This window comes from Scyliorhinus torazame, chromosome 1 (genome assembly GCF_047496885.1).
Source record: "Scyliorhinus torazame isolate Kashiwa2021f chromosome 1, sScyTor2.1, whole genome shotgun sequence".
In the NCBI taxonomy this organism is placed as follows: Eukaryota; Metazoa; Chordata; class Chondrichthyes; order Carcharhiniformes; family Scyliorhinidae; genus Scyliorhinus; species Scyliorhinus torazame.
The window spans coordinates 97,062,671-97,083,724 of NC_092707.1; the positions used below are offsets into that span (position 1 = coordinate 97,062,671).

Here is a 21,054-nt window from a genome sequence, read left to right on the forward strand (position 1 = left end):
ACCCAGTGGAGGGGATGGTAGAGGTCATGCAGATCCTAAGGGAGTTTGGGGACTTCTCGGGCTACAAGCTCAATGTAGGGAAGAGTGAGCTCTTTGTGGTGCACCCGGGGGATCAGGGAAGAGGGATAGACGACGTACCTTTGAGGAGGGCGGAAAGGAGCTTTCGATACTTGGGGATCCAGGTAGCTAGGACCTGGGGGCCCCTGCACAAACTTAATTTGACGCGGCTGGTGGAGTAGATGGAGGAGGACTTGAAACGGTGGGACATGTTGCCACTCTCGCTAGCGGGCAGGGTACAGTCGATTAAAATGGTGGTCTTCCCGAGGTTTCTTTTTGTATTCCAATGCCTTCCAATTGTGATCACCAAGGCCTTTTTTAAAGAGGGTAGGCAGGAGCATTCTGGGTTTTGTTTGGGCGAGTAAGACCCCGAGGATAAGGAGGGGGCTCCTGGAGCGTAGTAGAGATAGAGGAGGGCTGGCGTTGCCGAATTTGGGTGGCTACTACTGGGCAGCCAACGTGGCGATGATCCGTAAGTGGGTGATGGAGGGAGAGGGGGGTGGCGTGGAAGAGGTTGGAGATGGCGTCCTGCAAAGGAACGAGCCTGGGGGCGCTGGAGACGGCACCGCTGCCGCTCTCGCCGACAAGGTACACCACGAGTCCGGTGGTGGGGGCAACGCTAAAGATCTGGGGGCAGTGGAGACGGCACAGGGGTGCGATGGGAGCCTCGGTGTGGTCCCCGATCAGAGATAACCATCGGTTTGTCCCAGGAAGGATGGACGGGGGGGGGGGGGTTTCAGAGCTGGCATCGGGCAGGGATTAGAAGAATGGGGGACCTGTTCATCGATGGGACGTTTGCGAGCTTAGGGGCGCTGGAGGAGAAGTTTGGACTACCCCCGCAAAACGCTTTCAGGTACATGCAAGTGAGGGCGTTTGTGAGGCGGCAGGTGAGGGAATTCCCGCTGCTCCCGGCACAGGGGATTCAAGACAGGGTGATTTTGGGCGTATTGGTCGGAGAGGGCAAGGTGTCGGTGATATACCAGGAGATGAAAGAAGAGGGGGAGGCTTTGGTAGAGGAGCTGAAGGGTAAATGGGAAGAGGAGCTGGGGGAGATTCAGGAGGGTCTGTGGGCTGATGCCCTAAGTAGGGTTAATTCATCGTCCTCGTGTGCCAGGCTTAGCCTGATACAATTTAAGGTTGTTCACAGAGCGCATATGACGGGGGCGAGGCGGAGTAGGTTCTTTGGGGTGGAGGACAGATGCGAGAGGTGCTCAGGAAGCCCGGCGAACCATGCCCATATGTTTTGGTCGTGCCCGGGACTGGATGGGTTCTGGAGGGGAGTTGCGAGAACTATATCTAAGGTGTGGAGATGCCGGCGTTGGACTGGGGTGAGCACAGTACGAAGTCTTACAACACCAGGTTAAAGTCCAACAGGTTTGTTTCGATGTCACTAGCTTTCGGAGCGCTGCTCCTTCCTCAGGTGAATGAAGAGGTCTGTTCCAGAAACACATATATAGACAAATTCAAAGATGCCAAACAATGCTAGGAATGCGACCTAGGTCGTGCTAGTGACATCGAAACAAACCTGTTGGACTTTAACCTGGTGTTGTAAGACTTCGTACTATATCTAAGGTGGTGAAAGTTCAGGTCAAGCCAAGTTGGAGTAGCGGACAAGCCGGGAGTGCAGGAGGCGAAAGAGGCCGGCATTCTGGCCTTTGCGTCCCTGGTAGACCGGCGAAGGATCTTGTTAGCGTGGAAAGATGCGAAGCTCCCCAGTGTGGAAGCCTGGATAAATGATATGGCAGGGTTTATCAAGTTGGAGAGGATAAAGTTTGCCCTGAGAGGGTCTGTGCAGGGGTCCTCTAGGCGGTGGCAACCGTTCCTAGACTATCTCGCGGAGCGTTAGGTGGAGTTCGGTCGGGGGGGGGGGGGGGGGGGGGGGGGGGGGGGATGGGGTGTTTTTCGGGGGGCGTTTGAGCAAGAAAATACATAAATGATCCGGAAAACTGATATGTACAGGAGGAATCCAATGTACAAAGTTTTGTATCATATTGGTTTGCCATGTTTATGTCTTGCTATGCGAGTTTTGTTTTTTTTCTTTTTGTTACCGGGGGGGGGGGGGGGGGGGGGGGGGGGGGGTTGTTTGTATGGTTGAAAATGTTGTTTAAAAATTCTTAATAAACATATTTTTTTTAAAAAGGGGTGATATGATGTAAATTGCAGGTCAATGGAAGTTTAATTCTATTCAGGTGGGTATTCATTGGGGACTCATGCGTTCATATAATATATCAGTGGAGCAGGCTTAAAGAGGAGCTCCCATTTGTTGGAAAGCCACAGCACAGAATGTGCCCCTGTAAATGAAAGCGAGTAAGTGAATAAAGACTAGGCTCCAGTATTCTCTCTCTCACCACCTGGCCATCCAACTTTTGACATATGGAGGGAGTGTCATCAATGACAGGTGTAGTTCGGAGTTTCTTGCCATAATGGGATTAGGCAGAACTCACTCCGCAAAAGGTGGCTGGTTTTAATCAAATGTAGCCAAGAAAATCTAATTTATACATTTTCCTGAGTGATGGGGTAAAATTATTTGCTTTTCTGATGTCAATGCACGCGATTTTGGATTTGCTATGTGACAGTGAAATTTATGGGACAGATAGGGGGCTGGATTCTCCACCCCGCCGCATTTCTGCCCCGTCCCGCCAGCGGGATTCTCCGTTACGCCGACCGGTCAATGGGGTTTCCCATTGTGGGTCAGCCCCACGCCGTCGGGAAACCCTGGGTGCCTGTAAAACGGAGAATCATGCCCAGGCTGTCTGAACACAACCAGTGAGAATCCCCAAATGTAACACTTCAGAGCTTATAATCATCCAATCAAAATGCACAAATATACTGTAGATACATAGATTTAAATCAGCAGTTCCCAATCATTTCCTTTATTTGGACCGTAGATAGTCATCAAAAGCTTTTGTGGACCACAACGTATGCAAGCGGCTTTATACATTACTTTTTACATAGCCTGTGGCTAACGTGAGTCAAATGTATTATCAATGGATACTAAAAATGCAGCTATTTCTAATAGTTCATGATGCATACTCCCAAATACACTGCGGATTACACAAGGATGTTTGTGAAGAAAATTACACTGCGAATAATAATGTAACATCGATGATACATACAAGGCACATGTAATTGTATTTTGTTCTCCACAGACTGCCCGCAGTACTCTTACGAACCACAGGTGGTCCATGGACCACAAGCTGGGAGCCACTGGCTAAGACAGATAGATGGCTGTACAGGCCATTACAAGTCAAACTATTTTGTGGCCTCTGCACTTTTTCCATTTATTGAGTGATAAAGCATTGAATTGCTATGTGGCAGCCCTTGTGAAGGTTAAACAAACAAGAAAGTAAAGCTCTCAATGACATGAGAATTGGTTATCTTTGTAATAATAATAATCTTTATTAGTGTCACAAGTAGGTTTACATTAATACTGCAATTAAGTTACTGTGAAAAGCTCCTAGTCACCACATTCCGGCACCTGTTCGGGTACACGGAGGGAGAATTCAGAATGTCTAAATTACCTAACAGCACGTCTTTTGGGACTTGTGGGAGGAAACTGGAGCACCCGGAAGAAACCCACACAGACACAGGGAGAACGTACAAACTCTGCACAGACAGTGACCCAAGTGGGAATCGAACCTGGGACCCTGACGCTGTGAAGCAACAGTGCTAACCACTATGCCAGCGTGCCACCCAAGTATTGAACAAGCATTTGCCTGTAAACTTGGCGTGGCTCTAAGTACTGGCAACCAGGTTTTCAATATCAAACTTTGACTGGGTGGGGTTATGAAATTTCACCCTCGAACACATTGGATGGCCAAGGAGTACGAAACATGAGTCACCACAACAAGCAGCTTTGGCACAGAAGTGAGACCAAAACAGTGAATAAACTGAATTTTAATGAATTACTCCTTGGTTTTTCCGTTAAGAACATAGTTAGCAGGAGAAAATAATTTTCGAGGAGATTCACCAGTGAGATACAGAAAAGAGAATGGTAAGGGTAGTAAAAAGTGTTTCTATAATTTCTGCCACAGATGACTGGTCTTTCTGTGGTATGACAGGTATTTGAATCTATTACCATCAAGGTATTGTTAGGAAGAGACATTTCACCTTTTCCACACATGGTTTAGAACAGGGTTTTTCAAAGTGTGGATGGCGGGCAGGTCATGGTGCGATCGGTCGCAGCATTCCCACGGTGGTTCAGATTGCAGGAGTAGCGCCCAACAACTGTTACCGGCATTTTTTATTGATAATGGTAAATAAGAAGGAAATGAGACTCTGTGTAGTCTTCCAGCCAGAAGCGGCAGCAGTGAGGTCATGCGTTATGCATGTACCCCTGACATCAAGCGACCTGTATGCACGTGCTTCTGGCAACAAATCACAAAGGAGAGCTTCTTCCATTTTCTAGCCGCTGGCAAGCAAGATTGTGAAGAAACGTTTCTTACAAGTAAGAGACCTCCAGAGACACAAATAGGCAGTGTATCTATTGGCCACGATCTCACAATTGAATCTGCTGGAGAGAGCTGCTCAGTAGAGTCCAGGGTAGGACAGAGCAGTGCTGGCTCCAGGGCCTCTGGATAATAGTCTAGAAAGAAGAAACTTAACTGGAGAACAAAGCAGCATAAAGATGATTTCTAGAGGTATGATTTTGTCAATTGTGCTAATACAAATAAAGATGCAAAGTTCATTTGTATAATATGCAGAGAAACACTGGCAAATGAGAGATGATGTTTCAGATTTTGAAAGAGAAGTGGTGCTTTTGAGCTTGAGACCCCAGGGTCAGTTATTAACTTACAGCTGACTCCAAATGAAAAGAATAGACTGCTGTACCTGACCTGTGATAGCGCATTAAAAATACACCAGAATACCAAGAGGTTGTCAGCATTCTGAAGTAGCATCTCCCAGGAGTATCCAGTGCTGAGTAAAACTGTTGCCCTTCACGATGACCTACCTGTGTGAGATTGGATTTTCCATTCTCACAAAGGTGAAGACAGCACAAAGGAACTGGCTGAACTTGCACCGGATATGCGCATTGCCCTCCCCTCCTGTGAACCTGATTGTGTGAGATTGTGAGGACCAAGCAGGCTCCCTTTTCGCATAAAAGGTAAGCGAATATGGTGTGGGTCACGAAGGTCGGCTGGCATGTGTCGCGAAGAGTGGCCGGCAGGCAAAAGTGAGTCCCATGAAAAAAAAGTTTGAAAACACTGATTTAGAAGACTCTAGGTAACTTAATAAAACAAGATAAAGAATGATCAATTGCTTCTGATCAACAGGACAGGGACAAGGGGGCAAAAATGTAAAAAATTACAAAGATGATTTAACAATTCAAAGGGACATTAAAAATAAATTCTTCGAACGAGTACGGTTAAACTCAGAATTCTCGGCCATGAAGCAGAATCTATAAATTCTCTCGAGGGGGGAATTAGTTGTTGGTGAAAAAGAGCATTGTTAGGAGATAGGGATTAGACTGGGTGGCTCTTAGAAAAATGCTGGCATATACTTATTGGACTAAATGGGAACAAAGAAACAAAGCAGCAATTCAGCTATATGTTAGCTAGTTACTAAACAATTTATGACATTGCTCAAAAACACAGTAATGTACAATTGAGGCAGTAATTGCTTATGCTGTATTTTTCTATATTTGGGAAGACAATGCTGATTGTAATTGTATTTCACGTAATACGCCAATTAGGTTTTAAGCGTTAAAGCAAACAACATCCTTTAGAATAAGTGTAATTTAATGCCTCTTTTACCTATGGAAGGATGATGTGCCACAAACACAATTTTTCGGGCCAATTTCTCAGCCTCGTTGACATCGTTCTCCAATCCTGGGATACTTGTTATTACACACAACGCCTCTAGCAGCACCCGGGGAGGGATATAGGATTTCCCGGCTTCTGTTAGTTCACCTGACTCGGTCACTAATGCTTCCAGAGGGATCACCTAGTGGAAGGACAATATTGCTTTAATTTATGATTTAATGCGGCAAAATAAGAGGTCAGTTCTTCTTTACTAGTAACATGAGATGATCATACAACTGACTACAGACTAATGACAAACTAAATGCAGAGATAATGCTGGTGGTACTATAGCTACTCACATACTAAGAACTTTAATAGGTTGTCTTCTCTGCTCCTTAATAGTTTTGTAAAGAGGATAGCCAGTGGATCATAGAATCATAGCAGAACCATAGAATCTCTGCAGTACAGAAGAGGCCATTCGGCTATCGAGTATGCACCGACCCTCTGAAAGAGCACCCTACCATGGCCCACTCCCCTGTCCAATCGGTGTAACCCCAGACACCATCAACCCTTCACATGTTTGGACTGTGGGAGGAAACCAGAGCACCCAGAGGAAACCCACGCAGATATGGGGAGAATTTTCAAACACCACAGTCATCCAAAGGCGGAATCGAACCCAAGACCCTGGCGCTGTGAGAGAGCAGTGCTAGCCACTGTGCCACTCTCAATAAGCATACTCCTGGTGGATCTAAGAGAATACTCCTTCTTAGAAAATATTTGTTGTCTACAGACCCAGATCTAGACATCCTCAGTTTGCAATGTAGAAATGATGACCATACATCAACAAAAATCCACGAAGTAGAAGTACAGTTATGGGAATTTCATATGGTTAGGAAGGTGTGTTGATGTCAAATATTATATTTCACTTGGACTCACTTATGGAACTTCTTTTTTTTTTAAAAAAGGGCAATTTCAACTGCTAAAGCAAAGACTGGCTGCCAGAGGTCACCTGACATATCTGCAACTGTTTCTGAAAGCTTCAAATATGGATTACAACTAGGAACATAGAAATTAGGAGAAGTAGGCAATTTAGACCCTCGAGCCTGCTCCACCAATCAGATCAGGGCTGATCTCTTCCTGGTCTCAAATCGACCTCCCGACCTGTTCCCCATATCCCTTTAACTTGTTTTGTGTGAGAAATATATCTGTTTCCTTCTTGAAACCATTTAATGCCTCTGCACAATGGGACAGAGAGCTCCATAAATTCACCACCCTCTGCGAGTAATAGTTCCTCCTCGTCTCAGTTCTAAATCTACCACCTCACAATCTATATCTGTGACTTCTCGTTCTAGGATAAATATGCCCAGGCAACTCTTCTGGGATTCTACACCTGATTTTAAGGATTACTTCAAAGATGGATTGCACTTAAAAATGGCTGCCAGCATTTGCACCACTAGCTGCATTCTACTTCCATTAGTTTGGAGACGGATATCTACAGAGACAACGGCCATCTTGGAGGTGCTGATATGCTCTTCCTAGCTCATCACATGGAAAGAAATGTTTTTATGGAGTCAATGGCGGTGCACGAGGAGGTTCTTGTGACAGAGAAATCATGTTCTTTAGCGGAAGCCCACCTCTGCACGGCTGAGTCCCTGTTGCATACCCTGTCATCCATCCTGAGAGATTTGGGTGATGAGGAGGAGCCCGGCTGAGCCTGGTGTCTCTGGTGAGTTCCCTGACAAGTTTGAGAACACACTGTTTCGGTCGTCTCGATCTGGAGGGTGGGCAGCTCAAATTCGATGGAGCACATTTAATTGTGTCTGCAAGACCTACGGTTGGGTTAGTCATTCAACCTTTGGTTCTGTGTGGTCCTGTTGGGGTTGCCCAAATTGGATGGGCTGTCTCCCCCCACCCATGTGGGAGCCTAGGTTGTTGGCTGCCTGGGCTTGATCGAGTTGGCAGGTTGGAAGTAATGAGGTTTATGTTCCGATCGTTGGAATCCTTGGAAGATCCTGAACAGTCTTACCATTTTAGACCCTGCTTTATCCTGAAGTCTACTTCCTACGAGCGCCAGTGGAGTGGTCTTTATCCTGATGACTATCTTGCTGCTCAGTTGTTATCCTGGACTTTACTCCCGGACAATAAAGATGCTGTCTGTTAATGTTGCCACTTTACCTGCTTGCAGGGAAGTTAATATTTCAGTGGTGATGTCTTCCACAGCTAGTTAGTCTGAGTTAACAAGGTTTTATCACGTTAAGCTGAATATCCTTGGGGGGGCGGGGGGGGGGGGGGGGGGGGGGGAGGAGGAGGAGGAGGAAGAATGGAAAAGAGGATGAGCAGAGCTGAGAGCTGAAGCAGGGTGAGGGCTGGAGGGTATGGATGGTAAGGTTAGTTCTGTCGTCACGTTAAGGAAGGTCCACCCGTGGTCGGACCTAAATCTTTTATTTTGGCTGTGTCTTTTTCTTCTTGAGGTCTAGGCGGACCGTGTATTATCCTGTTGTGGATTGGGGTTTGTTAGACTCCCTTTAAGGGGGGATCGATTGTTTCTCCCGATTCGGGTCTCCCTCTTTGACTGTTCTATTGTTGTCAGAGCTTGAGTGAGGCCAGTCTAAATATCCTTTAATTTTGGTGGCAAGTGGTGTGACTGGTAGGGGGTGTCCCTCTCAGGAGAGTTTCCTTAGGTGCCGTGTCTTGTACGAAGCTTAAACTTCGGAGGGGTGTCATGGTAGTCTGTGGAGCCAGGCCAGTTCTTCTATCTTTTTATTTTCTTGTGGCAGTGTTGGCTAGGTCAGGTCCAGTGGCACGGTCAGTATCCCGCTGCTTCTTAGGCAGGGCATTCGCTTGGGGGTGCCATGGGAGTGTGGGTGGCCCACATCTGGAGAGGTGAGGAATTAGGGTAGGTCTGAAGGTAATGTCCTATGTTTATCCTTGGTTAATTGCTCTGAGGAGTTGGATGAGGCCCACGTGGCGGTTGATTGGCCAGTTCTCATCTCAACAAAAGGGCAAAAAGATACGGCTTTTATGTTGGCATTTGGATAGTATCGATTGTTAGAAGAGCTTCCATGGTTCCAGCGGTGGGGTGGGGCGGGGCGGCCTCCCTCCCAGGGCATTCCCCAGTTTGGGGGCCACTCTGACAGCCCTCCCACTCTAAAGTGGGTTTAAAACTTAATTATCTAGGCCATAACACAACACCCAAGGTCTATCCTGATAGGAGATAACCAATTACCTTCTGTGGAATACTAAATCATTACAGAACAAGGTCACATGATCAGGACTGCTTTGGAGCAGTCTAGAGAAGGAACATCTAAAGGCAGCAAAAAGGGTGCTTGTATCTCTCTAGCTTTCAACTGAGCTAGACCGTGTGTTTTGTTTATAGCAGCCTGTGGGCAGCAGACAAGGAAATCTCAGAGTCGCATTTCCAGGAGCAAAAACAAGGAATACAGCTTTTATGAAGTGTCTCAGCCATGAACAACAACGTGAAGGACTTACAGTCAGTAAACTCTCGATTTACTTGCCTTCTCTTGTTGGACCTTAATATTCCAAAAGTTAACCTCCTTTACTTTGCAGCTTATATTTTTGCAAGTTTGTGCGGTGTTGCAACAGTCACGAAGTGTATTTGCCATTTTTAACGGCTTTGCCTGGGTAGGTTTTTAGGACAATAAAAACAAATCCCTTCACTTGTTTAAAACTCAAGAAAGCCCGTCTGACTGACCTTTTTGCAATCAACACACAAATAGTTACATACACGGAATTGGAGATTCATACTCATATTTGGGGGGAAAAAACCGTTACGATGTGTAATTTTGCATCAAGTCCCAGCATCATCAAAACTGAGGAATGGGATGAGTCACCACCTCACATCATGGGGAAGTAATGTCCTAGGTCAACTACGGCTTTGCCCTCGATTCATGACATTTGCGTGTTATTTTTGTGAAACTTGACTCTGTACTCAGATTTTAAACGTGTTTGTTTGAATCTACACTGGTGCAGAGAGCTGCATACTTATGTTCTTTCAGAATGAGTGTCCAGCTCCATCTTTTATCTTGCACCACATAGAGTCACAAATCTATTGACATACAAAATACCTAAAAACCCTGGGATGAGATAGCTATCCTATGGGAAAAGGTTGAACAGTATGAACCTATATTCACTGGAGTTAAGAAGAATGAGAGCGATCTTACTGAAAAATATAAATCCTGAGGAGGCTTGAAAGGGTGGATGGTGAAATGATGTATCCTGTTGTCAGAGAGATTAGAACTAGGGATCACGGTTTAAAAATAAGGGGTTCCATATTCAAGACAGAGATGAGGAGAGATTTTGTTTCTGGGTTGAGAGTCCAAGGAACTATCTTCCCTAGAGAACGGTGGAGGCTAGACCATTGAATATTTTTAAGGCTGAATTAGGTAGAAAGTTCATTGACAAGGCAGTTCAAGGGTATGGGGGTCGGAAGAAAAGAGGAGCCAAGGCCTCAATCAAATCAGCCTTGATCTTATAAGGCTGATCAAGCTCAAGAAGCCGAATGGCCTATACTCCTGCTTCCTCATTCATATGTTCAGACGTTCTCAAAGGGATCACTGTATCTAGCTTGGTTATCCCAAATCAATGTGTAGGATTATCAAAGTGGTATTTTCTTTTGATTTTCTACCAATATTTCGAAATGGTTGAAATAAGCGCACGCCAATTTAGCCATGTAAATTGCTTACTCACTAAGAGAAACTACAGACCTTGTGAGTGTTCAGAATGCTTTGGAGCTCCTCCAGGAGCCCATATGCTAGTTTAACACCACCTAGAGATGAGAGCAACTTCCTGACTGTCTGTTGAGCCTGTTTCCGAACTCGCCACGTTTTACTCAGCAGCACAACCACCAGGGCTTTGTGGTACATCCTGTAAATAGCAAAGATCACACAATTTTCAGTGAAGGATGTGTATCCCAGCATATTAACATGCTCAAAACAGATCTAGGAAACAACTAGGACACAAGGAGCAGGTTACTATACAAATTGACGGGTTGGTACCAAAGGTCCGCAGTAACCATAAAATTCATCTCAAGGACTATTTCTTGAAATTAAAGTGGAGTTACAAAACAGTACTATGAAGATTGAAAATGTATCTTTTGGGGTTGTCAACAGATCACTGCAAGGACTTAACTCCATCCCCGCCACTGATTCTGGATAGGAGCGAAAGCAACAGGGTAGTTGTTATGGGGGACTTTAACTTTCCAAATATTGACTGGAAACGCTATAATTCAAGTACTTTAGATGGGTCAGTTTTTGTCCAATGTGTGCAGGAGGGTTTCCTGACAGTATGTAGATAGGCCAACGAGAGGCGAGACCGTATTGGATTTGGTACTGGGTAATGAACCAGGACAGGTGTTAGATTTGGAGATAGGTGAGCACTTTGGTGATAGTGACCACAATTCGATTACGTTTACTTTCATGATGGAAAGGGATAGGTATATACTGCAGGGCAAGAGTTATATCTGGGGGAAAGGCAATTATGATACGATGAGGCAAGACGTAGGATGCATCGGATGGAGAGGAAAACTGCAGGGGATGGGCACAATGGAAATGTGGAGCTTGTTCAAGGAACAGCTACTGTGTGTCCTTGATAAGTATGTACCTGTCAGGCAGGGAGTAAGTGGTCGAGCGAGGGAACCGTGGTTTACTAAAGCAGTCGAAACACTTGCCAAGAGGAAGAAGGAGGCTTATGTAAAGATGAGACATGAAGGTTCAGTTGGGGTGCTCGAGAGTTACAAGTTAGCTAGGAAGGACCTAAAGAGAGAGCTAAGAAGAGCCAGGAGGGGACATGAGAAGTCTTTACTTTGGCAGGTAGGATCAAGGATAACCCAAAAGCTTTCCATAGATATGTCAGGAATAAAAGAATGACTAGGGTAAGAGTAGGGCCAGTCAAGGACAGTAGTGGGAAGTTGTGCGTAGAGTCCGAGGAGATAGGAAAGGTGCTAAATGAATATTTTTCGTCAGTATTCACACAGGAAAAAGACAATGTTGTCGAGGAGAATACTGAGATTCAGGCTACTAGACTAGAAGGGCTTGAGGTTCATAAGGAGGAGGTGTTAGCAATTCTGGAAAGTGTGAAAATAGATAAGTCCCCTGGGCCGGATGGGATTTATCCTAGAATTCTCTGGGAAGCTAGGGAGGAGATTGTGGAGCCTTTGGCTTTGATCTTTAAGTCATCTTTGTCTACAGGAATAATGCCAGAAAACTGGAGGATAGCAAATGTTGTCCCCTTGTTCAAGAAGGGGAGTAGAGATAACCCCGGTAACTATAGACCAGTGAGCCTTACTTCTGTTGTGGGAAAAATCTTGGAAAGGTTTATAAGAGATAGGATGTATAATCATCTGGAAAGGAATAATTTGATTAGAGATAGTCAACACGGTTTTGTGAAGGGTAGGTCGTGCCTCACAAACCTTATTGAGTTCTTTGAGAAGGTGACCAAACAGGTGGATGAGGGTAAAGCAGTTGATGTGGTGTATATGGATTACAGTAAAGCGTTTGATGAGGTTCCCCACGGTAGGCTACTGCAGAAAATACGGAGGCATTGGATTCAGGGTGATTTAGCAGTTTGGATCAGAAATTGGCTAGCTGGAAGAAGACAAAGGGTGGTGGTTGATGGGAAATGTTCAGACTGGAGTCCAGTTACTCGTGGTGTACCACAAGGATCTGTTTTGGGGCCACTGCTGTTTATCATTTTTATAAATGACCTGGAGGAGGGGGTAGAAGGATGGGTGAGTAAATTTGCAGATGACACTAAAGTCGGTGGAGTTGTGGACAGTGCGGAAGGATGTTACAATTTACAGAGGGATATAGATAAGCTGCAGCGCTGGGCTGAGAGGTGGCAAATAGAGTTTAATGCAGAAAAGTGTGAGGTGATTCATTTTGGAAGGAATAACAGGAAGACAGAGTACTGGGCTAATGGTAAGATTCTTGGCAGTGTGGATGAGCAGAGAGATCTCGGTGTCCACGTACATAGATCCCTGAAAGTTGCCACCTAGGTTGAGAGGGTTGTTAAGAAGGCGTACGGTGTGTTAGCTTTTATTGGAAGAGGGATTGAGTTTCAGAGCCAAGAGGTCATGTTGCAGCTGTATAAAACTCTGGTGCAGCCGCATTTGGAGTATTGCGTGCAATTCTGGTCGCCGCCTGATAGGAAGCATGTGGAATCATCGGAAAGGGTGCAGAGGAGATTTACCAGAATGTTGCCTGGTATGGAGGGAAGATTTTATTAGGAAAGGCTGAGGGGACTTGAGGCTGTTTTCGTTCGCGAGAAGAAGGTTAAGAGGTGACTTCATTGAGGCATACAAGATGATCAGAGGATTGGATAGGGTGGACAGGGAGAGCCTTTTTCCTCGGATGGTGATGTCCAGCACAAGGGATCATAGCTTTAAATTGAGGGGAGATAGATATAGGACAGATGTCAGAGGTAGGTTCTTTACTCAGGGTAGTAAGGGCGTGGAATGCCCTGCCTGCAACAGTAGTGGACTCGCCAACACTAAGGGCATTCAAATGGTCATTGGATAGACATATGGACAATAAGGGAATAGTGTAGATGGGCTTTAGAGTGGTTTCACAGGTCGGCGCAACATCGAGGGCCAAAGGGCCTGTGTTGCGCTGTAATGTTCTATGTTCGATTTGAGACACTTGAAGTAGCTTCAGAGTCCACTGAAGGGGATAAGATTTTTTTTGCCATTCTGTTCAAGTCAGAACACAAGATCACACACCCACATATTATGTCTGCTTTGGCTCAAAAACAGTCCAGAAGTTCTGACCATCTGAATAGAAAGGCTCATTAACTATCCTGCAGCTGGCTCTTTTGGTGAACACAGAAAAATGCAACATGTAAAAGTAAAACTAATACATACTGGCCCTTGATTTCAGGAAGGTCCAAAAGCAGTCGTTCAGTGAGCTGCAATACTGTGCAAAGAGCTGCGGAGCAAAGAAATACAGAAAAAAAGTAGAACCAACTATACAGGTGCTAATATTTCTTTCTCCCTCTCCCCTCACCAAATTTACAGACACAAAGCCAAGAGATGAGAAAACCCATTTCATAAAATCCCTACAGTGCAGAAGGAGCCCATTCGGCACATCGAGTCTGCACCGACCTTCAGAAAGAACATCCTACACACGTTCCATCCCCCACCATATCCGTACAATCCCACCTCGGGGCAATTAGCATGGCCAATCCACCTAACCTGCATATCTTTGGACAGTGGGAGGAAACCAGAGCACCCAGAGTAAACCCTCGTAGACACGGCAAAATCGTGCAAACTCCACACAGGCAGTCACCCGAGGCCGGAATCAAACCCAGTTCTCTGGCACTATGCTGCCAAATAATTTATTCCAAGTCACCAAAAGTCCTACCTCTGGCACATTTATCCACTCATCTGGCTTCTTTTACCCTGCTTAGTAGTCATCTAAATACTCATCACTGAATAAAGTGATTCTAAATTTACTACTCATGAATTTTAATTTGTACTTGGGGGCCCTACGGGATAATATAAATTGCTATGTTAATTAAAATAATAAAAATAAATAATCTTTATTGTCACACGTAGGCTGCACTGCATTGTTTTTCAAAAAAAAAAAAAAAACATTTTTTATTAAAGGTTTTCATAAAATATCAATAACAAAATAAGAAAAAAAGAACCCAACAGGGTTAAGTACAAAACACGATCTAAAAAAGCAACCCCCCCAAACCCCTCCCAGTCCATGAATAATAAATTAACATTAACACCCCGACTTAACACAACAGGTGTATACACCCCCTCAGACCCTTCCAGTGTAAATAACATAAACAAAAATAAAGTAAACCCCCCCCCCCCCCCCGAGCTGCTGCTGCCATTGACCAATGTTCTATCGTTCTGCCAGAAAGTCTAAGAACGGTTGCCACCGCCTAAAGAACCCTTGTGCCGACCCTCTCAAGGCAAATTTCACCCTCTCCAATTTAATGAACCCTGCCATATCGCTGATCCAGGATTCCACACTTGGGGGCCTCGCATCTTTCCACTGAAGGAGAATCGTTCGCCGGGCTACCAGGGACGCAAAGGCCAGAATTCCGGCCTCTTTCGCCTCCTGCACTCCCGGCTCCTCTGCCACCCCAAATATTGCGAGCCCCCAGCCTGGTTTGACCCTGAATCCTACCACCCTCGACACGGTCCTCGCTATGCCCCTCCAAAATTCCTCCAGCGCTGGGCATGCCCAGAACATATGGGTGTGATTTGCTGGGCTCCCTGAGCACCTAACACACCTGTCCTCACCCCCAAAGAACTGGCTCATCCTTGTCCCGGTCATGTGTGCCCTGTGTAGCACCTTAGCCTGTATGAGGCTGAGCCGCGCGCACGATGAGGAAGAGTTCACCCTCCCTAGGGCATCTGCCCACGTCCCTTCTTCGATCTCCTCTCCCAACTCCTCTTCCCACTTACCTTTCAACTCCACCACCGAGGCCTCCTCCTCCTCCTGCATCACCTGGTAAGTTTCCGAGATCTTCCCCACTCCCACCCACCCCCTCGAGAGCACCCTGTCCTGTACTGTGTGTGGCAGCAGCCGTGGGATTTCCACCAATTGCCGTCTGGCAAATGCCCTTACCTGCAAGTACCTGAAGGTGTTCCCCGGGGGGAGCCCGTACTTCTCCTCCAGCTCACCCAAGCTCGCGAACTTCCCATCCACAAATAGGTCCCCCAACTTTCGTATCCCTGCCCTGTGCCACCCCGAAAACCCTCCACCTGTTCTTCCTGTAATGGGGTCCACGCCGAGGCCCCAACTTCCCCCCTATACTGCCTCCACTGCCCCCAAAGTTTGAGGGCCGCCACCACCACTGGGCTCGTGGTATACCTCCTTGGAGGGAGCGGCAGCGGCACCGTTGCCAGCGCCCCCAGACTCGTACCCACACAGGACGCCGTCTCCAGCCTCTTCCATGCAGCCCCCTCCCCCTCCATCACCCACTTGTGCACCATCGTCGCATTGGCGGCCCAGTAGTACCCACAGAGGTTGGGCAGCCCCAGCCCCCCACTATCTCTACTCCACTCCAGGAACACCCTTCTCACCCTCGGAGTCCCTCGCGCCCACACAAACCCCATTATACTCCTGTTAACCCGCCAGAAAAAAGCCTTTGGGATAAACACGGGGAGGCACTGGAACAGGAACGAAAACCTTGGGAGCACCGTCATTTTGATTGACTGCACCCTACCCGCCAAGGACAGCGGCAACGCGTCCCACCTCTTGAACTCCTCCTCCATTTGCTCCACCAGCCTTGTAAAGTTAAGTGTATGCAGGGGCCCCCAGCTCCTGGCCACCTGGACCCCCAAATATCTGAAGCTCCTCTCCGCCCTTTTTAGTGGGAGCTCGCCAATCCCCCTCTCCTGGTACCCTAGCTGAACTACGAACAGCTCGCTCTTCCCCATATTGAGCTTGTACCCCGAAAAGTCCCCGAATTCCCTAAGGATCCTCATTACTTCTGGCATTCCTCCCACCGGGCCCGCCACATACAGCAGCAGGTCATACGCATAAAGCGACACCCTATGCTCCTCCCCACCCCGCACCAACCCCCTCCAGTTCCTCGACTCTCTCAGTGCCATAGCCAGGGGTTCAATCGCCAGTGCGAAGAGCAGGGGGGGACAAGGGACACCACTGTCTCGTCCCTCGGTGCAACCGAAAGTACTCGGACCTCCTCCTATTTGTGGCCACACTCGACATCGGGACCTCATTCAACAGCCTAACCCATCTGACAAACCCCTCCCCAAACCCAAACCTCTTCAGCACCTCCCACAGGTACCCCCACTCAACCCTATCGAAGGCTTTCTCAGCGTCCATCGCCACCACTATCTCCGCCTCCCCCTCCCTCGCCGGCATCATGATAACGTTCAAAAGCCACCGCACATTCGCGTTCAACTGTCTCCCCTTCACAAACCCTGTCTGGTCTTCATGGATGATCTGCGGCACACAATCCTCAATCCTCGTGGCTAAGACCTTCCCCAGCACCTTGGCATCTACATTTAGCAAGGAAATCGGTCTGTAAGACACACATTGCAGGGGATCCTTGTCCCGCTTCAGGATCAAGGAGATCAGTGCCCGGGACAACGTCGGGGCGAAAGCCCCCCCTCCCTTGCCTCATTAAAGGTCCTAACTAACAGCGGGCCCAACAGGTTCATATATTTTTTATAGAACTCGACCGGGAAACCGTCCGGCCCCGGTGCCTTCCCCACCTGCATGCTTCCTATCCCTTTGATCAGCTCCTCCAGCCCAATCGGGGCCCCCAATCCCACCACCAGTCCCTCTTCCAGCTTTGGAAACCTCAATTGGTCCAGGAAACGGCCCATCCCTCCCTCCACCCGTGGGGGCTTGGATCGGTACAATTCCTCGTAGAAGTTCCTGAAGACCCCATTGATGCCAACCCCACTCCGCACCACACTCTCTCGCCTGTCCTTAACTCCCCCGATCTCCCTAGCTGCGTCTCCATCCCGAAGCTGATGCGCCAGCATCCGGCTTGCCGTTTCCCCATACTCGTAGACCGCCCCCTGGCCTTCCTCCACTGCACCTCCGCCTTCCTGGTGGTCACCAGGTCGAATTCAGCCTGGAGGCTGCGCCTCTTCCTCAACAATCCTTCCTCAGGCTCTTCCGCATACCTCCTGTCTACCCTCACCATCTCCCCCACCAGCCTCTCCCTCGCCCCCCGCTCCTTGTGGGCCCTAATGGAGATCAGCTCTCCCCTCACCACCGCCTTCAGTGCCTCCCATACCATCCCCACTCGGACCTCCCCGTTGTCGTTGGTCTCCAAGTACCTCTCTATACTTCCTCGGACCCGCTCGCTCACCTCCTCGTCCGCCAACAGCCCCACCTCCAAGCACCACAGCGGCGCTGGTCCCTCTCCTCCCCCATCTCCAAGTCCACCCAATGCAGGGCGGGGTCCGAAATGGCTATTGCCGAATACTCGGTATCCTCCACTCTCGCTATCAGCGCCCTACTCAAAATGAAAAAGTCGATTCGAGAATAAGCCTTATGGACATGTGGGAAGAATATAAATTCCCTAGCCCCCTGCCTTGCAAATCGCCAAGGGTCCACCCCTCCCATTTGCTCCATAAATCCCCTTAGCACTCTAGCCGCCACCGGCTTCCTACCCGTCCTAGACCTGGAGCGATCCAATGCCGGATCCAACACCATGTTAAAGTCTCCCCCCATTATATGGCCCCCCACTTCCAAGTCTGGGATCCGACCCAACATACGCCACATAAAACCCACATCGTCCCAGTTCGGAGCATACACATTGACCAGTACCACCCTCTCTCCCTGCAACTTACCACTTACCATTATGTACCTCCCGCCATTATCTGCCACAATGCTCGACGCCTTATGTGACACCTTCTTTCCCACCAAGATCGCCACCCCTCGATTTTTGGCATCTAGCCCAGAGTGAAACACCTGACCTACCCGCCCTTTCCTCAGGTCTTACCTGGTCTGCCATCTTCAGATGTGTCTCCTGGAGCATAACCACATCCGCCTTGAGCCCCTTCAGGTGCGCGAACACGCGGGCCCACTTAACCGGCCCATTCAGTCCACTTACATTCCAGGTTATCAGCCGGATCAGGGGGCTACCCGCCCCCCTCCCCACCGACTAGCCATGACCCGTCCTCGGCCAGCCACACGCCCGCACCCCACACCCGGCCCGTTCCCCACAACGGCATACCCCCGTCTCGTCCCCCCACTCGCTCCAGCTCCTCCTTGACCTTAGCAGCAGCAACTCGAAAAAAGCCCGCGCTCTCCACCTACCAGGCCCCGCCACCAACCAAAACAGTGCCTAACCCGCCCCATCCACCCTCCCCAACCCAAAAGAGAAAAACACAGAGAAAAAGAAACCCAAAACAATGCAAAGGTCCCCCCCCCCCACAAACAAAAAATAGGCATAACATATCCACCGCAGTCCCCAATCGCCCATCCCGACCCTCAGTCTGTGTCCAGCTTCTTGGCCTGAACAAAGGCCCACGCCTCCTCCGGAGACTCAAAATAATGGTGCCGGTCCTTGTAGGTAACCCACAGTCATGCCGGCTGCAACATGCCAAACTTCACCCCCTTCCTGTGCAGCACCGCCTTCACTCGATTGTACCCGGGGCCCTCCTCTTCGCCACCTCCGCAATCCAGTCCTGGTATATTCGAACCTCTGCGTTCTCCCACCTGCTGCTCCTCTCCTTCTTGGCCCACCTGAGCACACACTCCCGATCGACGAACCGATGGAACCGCACCAGCACCGCCCGCGGAGGCTCGTTAGCCTTGGGCCTCCTCGCCAACACTCTATGGGCCCTTCCAGCTCCAGGGGCCCCTGGAAGGACCCCGCTCCCATCAGCGTGTTCAACATGGTGACCACATAGGCCCCCACGTCAGGCCCCTCCAGGAGGCCCAGAATCCGCAGATTCTTCCGCCTCAACCGATTCTCCATCTCCTCGAACCGGTCCTGCCATTTCTTGTGGAGCGCCTCGTGCGCCTCCACCTTTACTGCCAGGCCTAAGGTTGCTCCTCCGCCCACTGCCTCCACGCTGCCTGGTCTCCGCCCGCCGCCATTTTGTCCTTCTTCCCTCCCTTCTTCGGGTGCACCACCACCTTTTTTGTCGCCCCGCTCCTAGTTAAAGCCATATACTGACGGGGAGCTGTTATTAACTCCTTTCCACACCGGGAAACGTCGAACAAGTGCCGTTGGGGGCTCTGAAGAGAGCCCAAAAGTCCGTTTTTGCAGGAGCCGCCGAATGTGCGACTTAGCTCCGCATAGCCGTAACCGGAAGTCTCGCTGCACTGCATTGTTACACTGCAATGAAGTTACTGTGAAAAGCCCCTAGTCGCCATATTCCGGTGCCTGTTTGGGTACACGGAGGAGAATTCAGAATTCTCAGCTGGTATGGGAATTGAACCCGTGCAGCTGGCCTTGTTCTGCACCTCAAACCAGCTGTCTAGCGTACTGAGCTAAACCAGCCCGGCCATTTACACCGACTTACACCATTAAATAAAGTTCATCTCATGCTTTTTAAGTATTCTTTCTTAACCATCCATGTTGGAAAATCAAAGGCTACAAAGTTTAAATTTATTTAATCTCTTTTCATACCTCATCCTCATATTCTTAGAATCAGCCTTCTTCCTCCTCTTTTTTTCTCCCCTTTTCATTGCAAGTATTTTTTGACTTAATCAAAAACTCAGCAGTCTTTTTAAGGACAACCATATAAAAGCATTGTAAAGATTTCGCAAGAACGTCTGTCGCCTTAGATTCCACTTCTCTGGCCATAAATCCGATACTCCACTATCTTTTCAAATGGGCTTGTCACATGCCTATCTACCATGACTGCCAGATGCCTTTCTAAGTGCCCCTATGTTCATTCAATCATGTGCACTGTGCATCCACGTATTTTCAAACTATCAAGAATACTTCAAATTTACATCAGTGTTAGATTCCACATGTAGTGCATCTCACAACTGCATAGGTTCTTCTGTCAATCTATTTTGCACCTTCGTCTTTCCTGCTCTCTCAGTGATTGGGAGATCAGCAATCATTTTACAACTAGTTTCACAACAGGTCATTATAAAGCCCAAAGCAGAGCCCATGTTGAGTCTCCACATGATACCTGCTTTAGTTTTGTTATTACATCTCTCATCACCACTCAGTCATCATGTTTAGCCGACTTATTAATTAGTAGCTTTTCACTTAATTAGAAATTCAAATAGAAATTTTAAAGTCTAAAGTCAGAGAGTTTATCAGACCGCACTCCAATTCTATAGGTTTTTACACTGGCACACAATCTATTTCATCCTGGTACTTTGCAGTACTCTGCAACTCCTCTAAGGAGCTAACTCTCTACTCCTGTGAAGCATCTTAGCACCACAAATGCAAGGTGTTGTTGCTGGTTTCATGCAATTGCAATGAAACAGAAAAACAAGTACAGCCCCTTTATAACTGACAATATTCTCCTGCTTTTGCAAAGCCATCTTGATTAAACTATGGTTTATGCAGCTGGTCTTTTAACTGTGCTATCTATCTTGGTGGTTTGGGGAGAGCCACTTTGCTGTCTGTAGAGGGATGGGGACAGCTTCAGCCTCTCAGCTCACTCAAGTACATGTTGGTTACATTATAGCATCACAGCAAATACTGAGGCAGAGCTGCATCTGACAATGGCTCAACATTCAATTGGCACAAGCAACAAACTTTTAATACGGTTTGGAAAAAACAAACAAACAGCAAGGTGGGAAGCAACTAACAATGTTCATCATAA

At 47.9% G+C, this 21,054-nt stretch overlaps 1 protein-coding gene across 3 annotated transcripts in view; it reads right to left on the reverse strand.

The window, feature by feature from the left end:
* gcn1 (GCN1 activator of EIF2AK4) overlaps positions 1-21,054 on the reverse strand; it is a 199,526-nt gene that overhangs the window by 121,274 nt on the left and 57,198 nt on the right. For all 3 annotated transcript variants that reach the window (XM_072498447.1, XM_072498433.1, XM_072498440.1), the window contains exons 17-19: positions 13,675-13,738; positions 10,523-10,682; positions 5,811-6,000 (exon numbers count right to left, since the gene is read on the reverse strand). In XM_072498447.1, the coding sequence (XP_072354548.1) occupies positions 5,811-6,000; positions 10,523-10,682; positions 13,675-13,738 (414 nt within the window). The remainder of the gene's footprint in view (positions 1-5,810; positions 6,001-10,522; positions 10,683-13,674; positions 13,739-21,054) is intronic.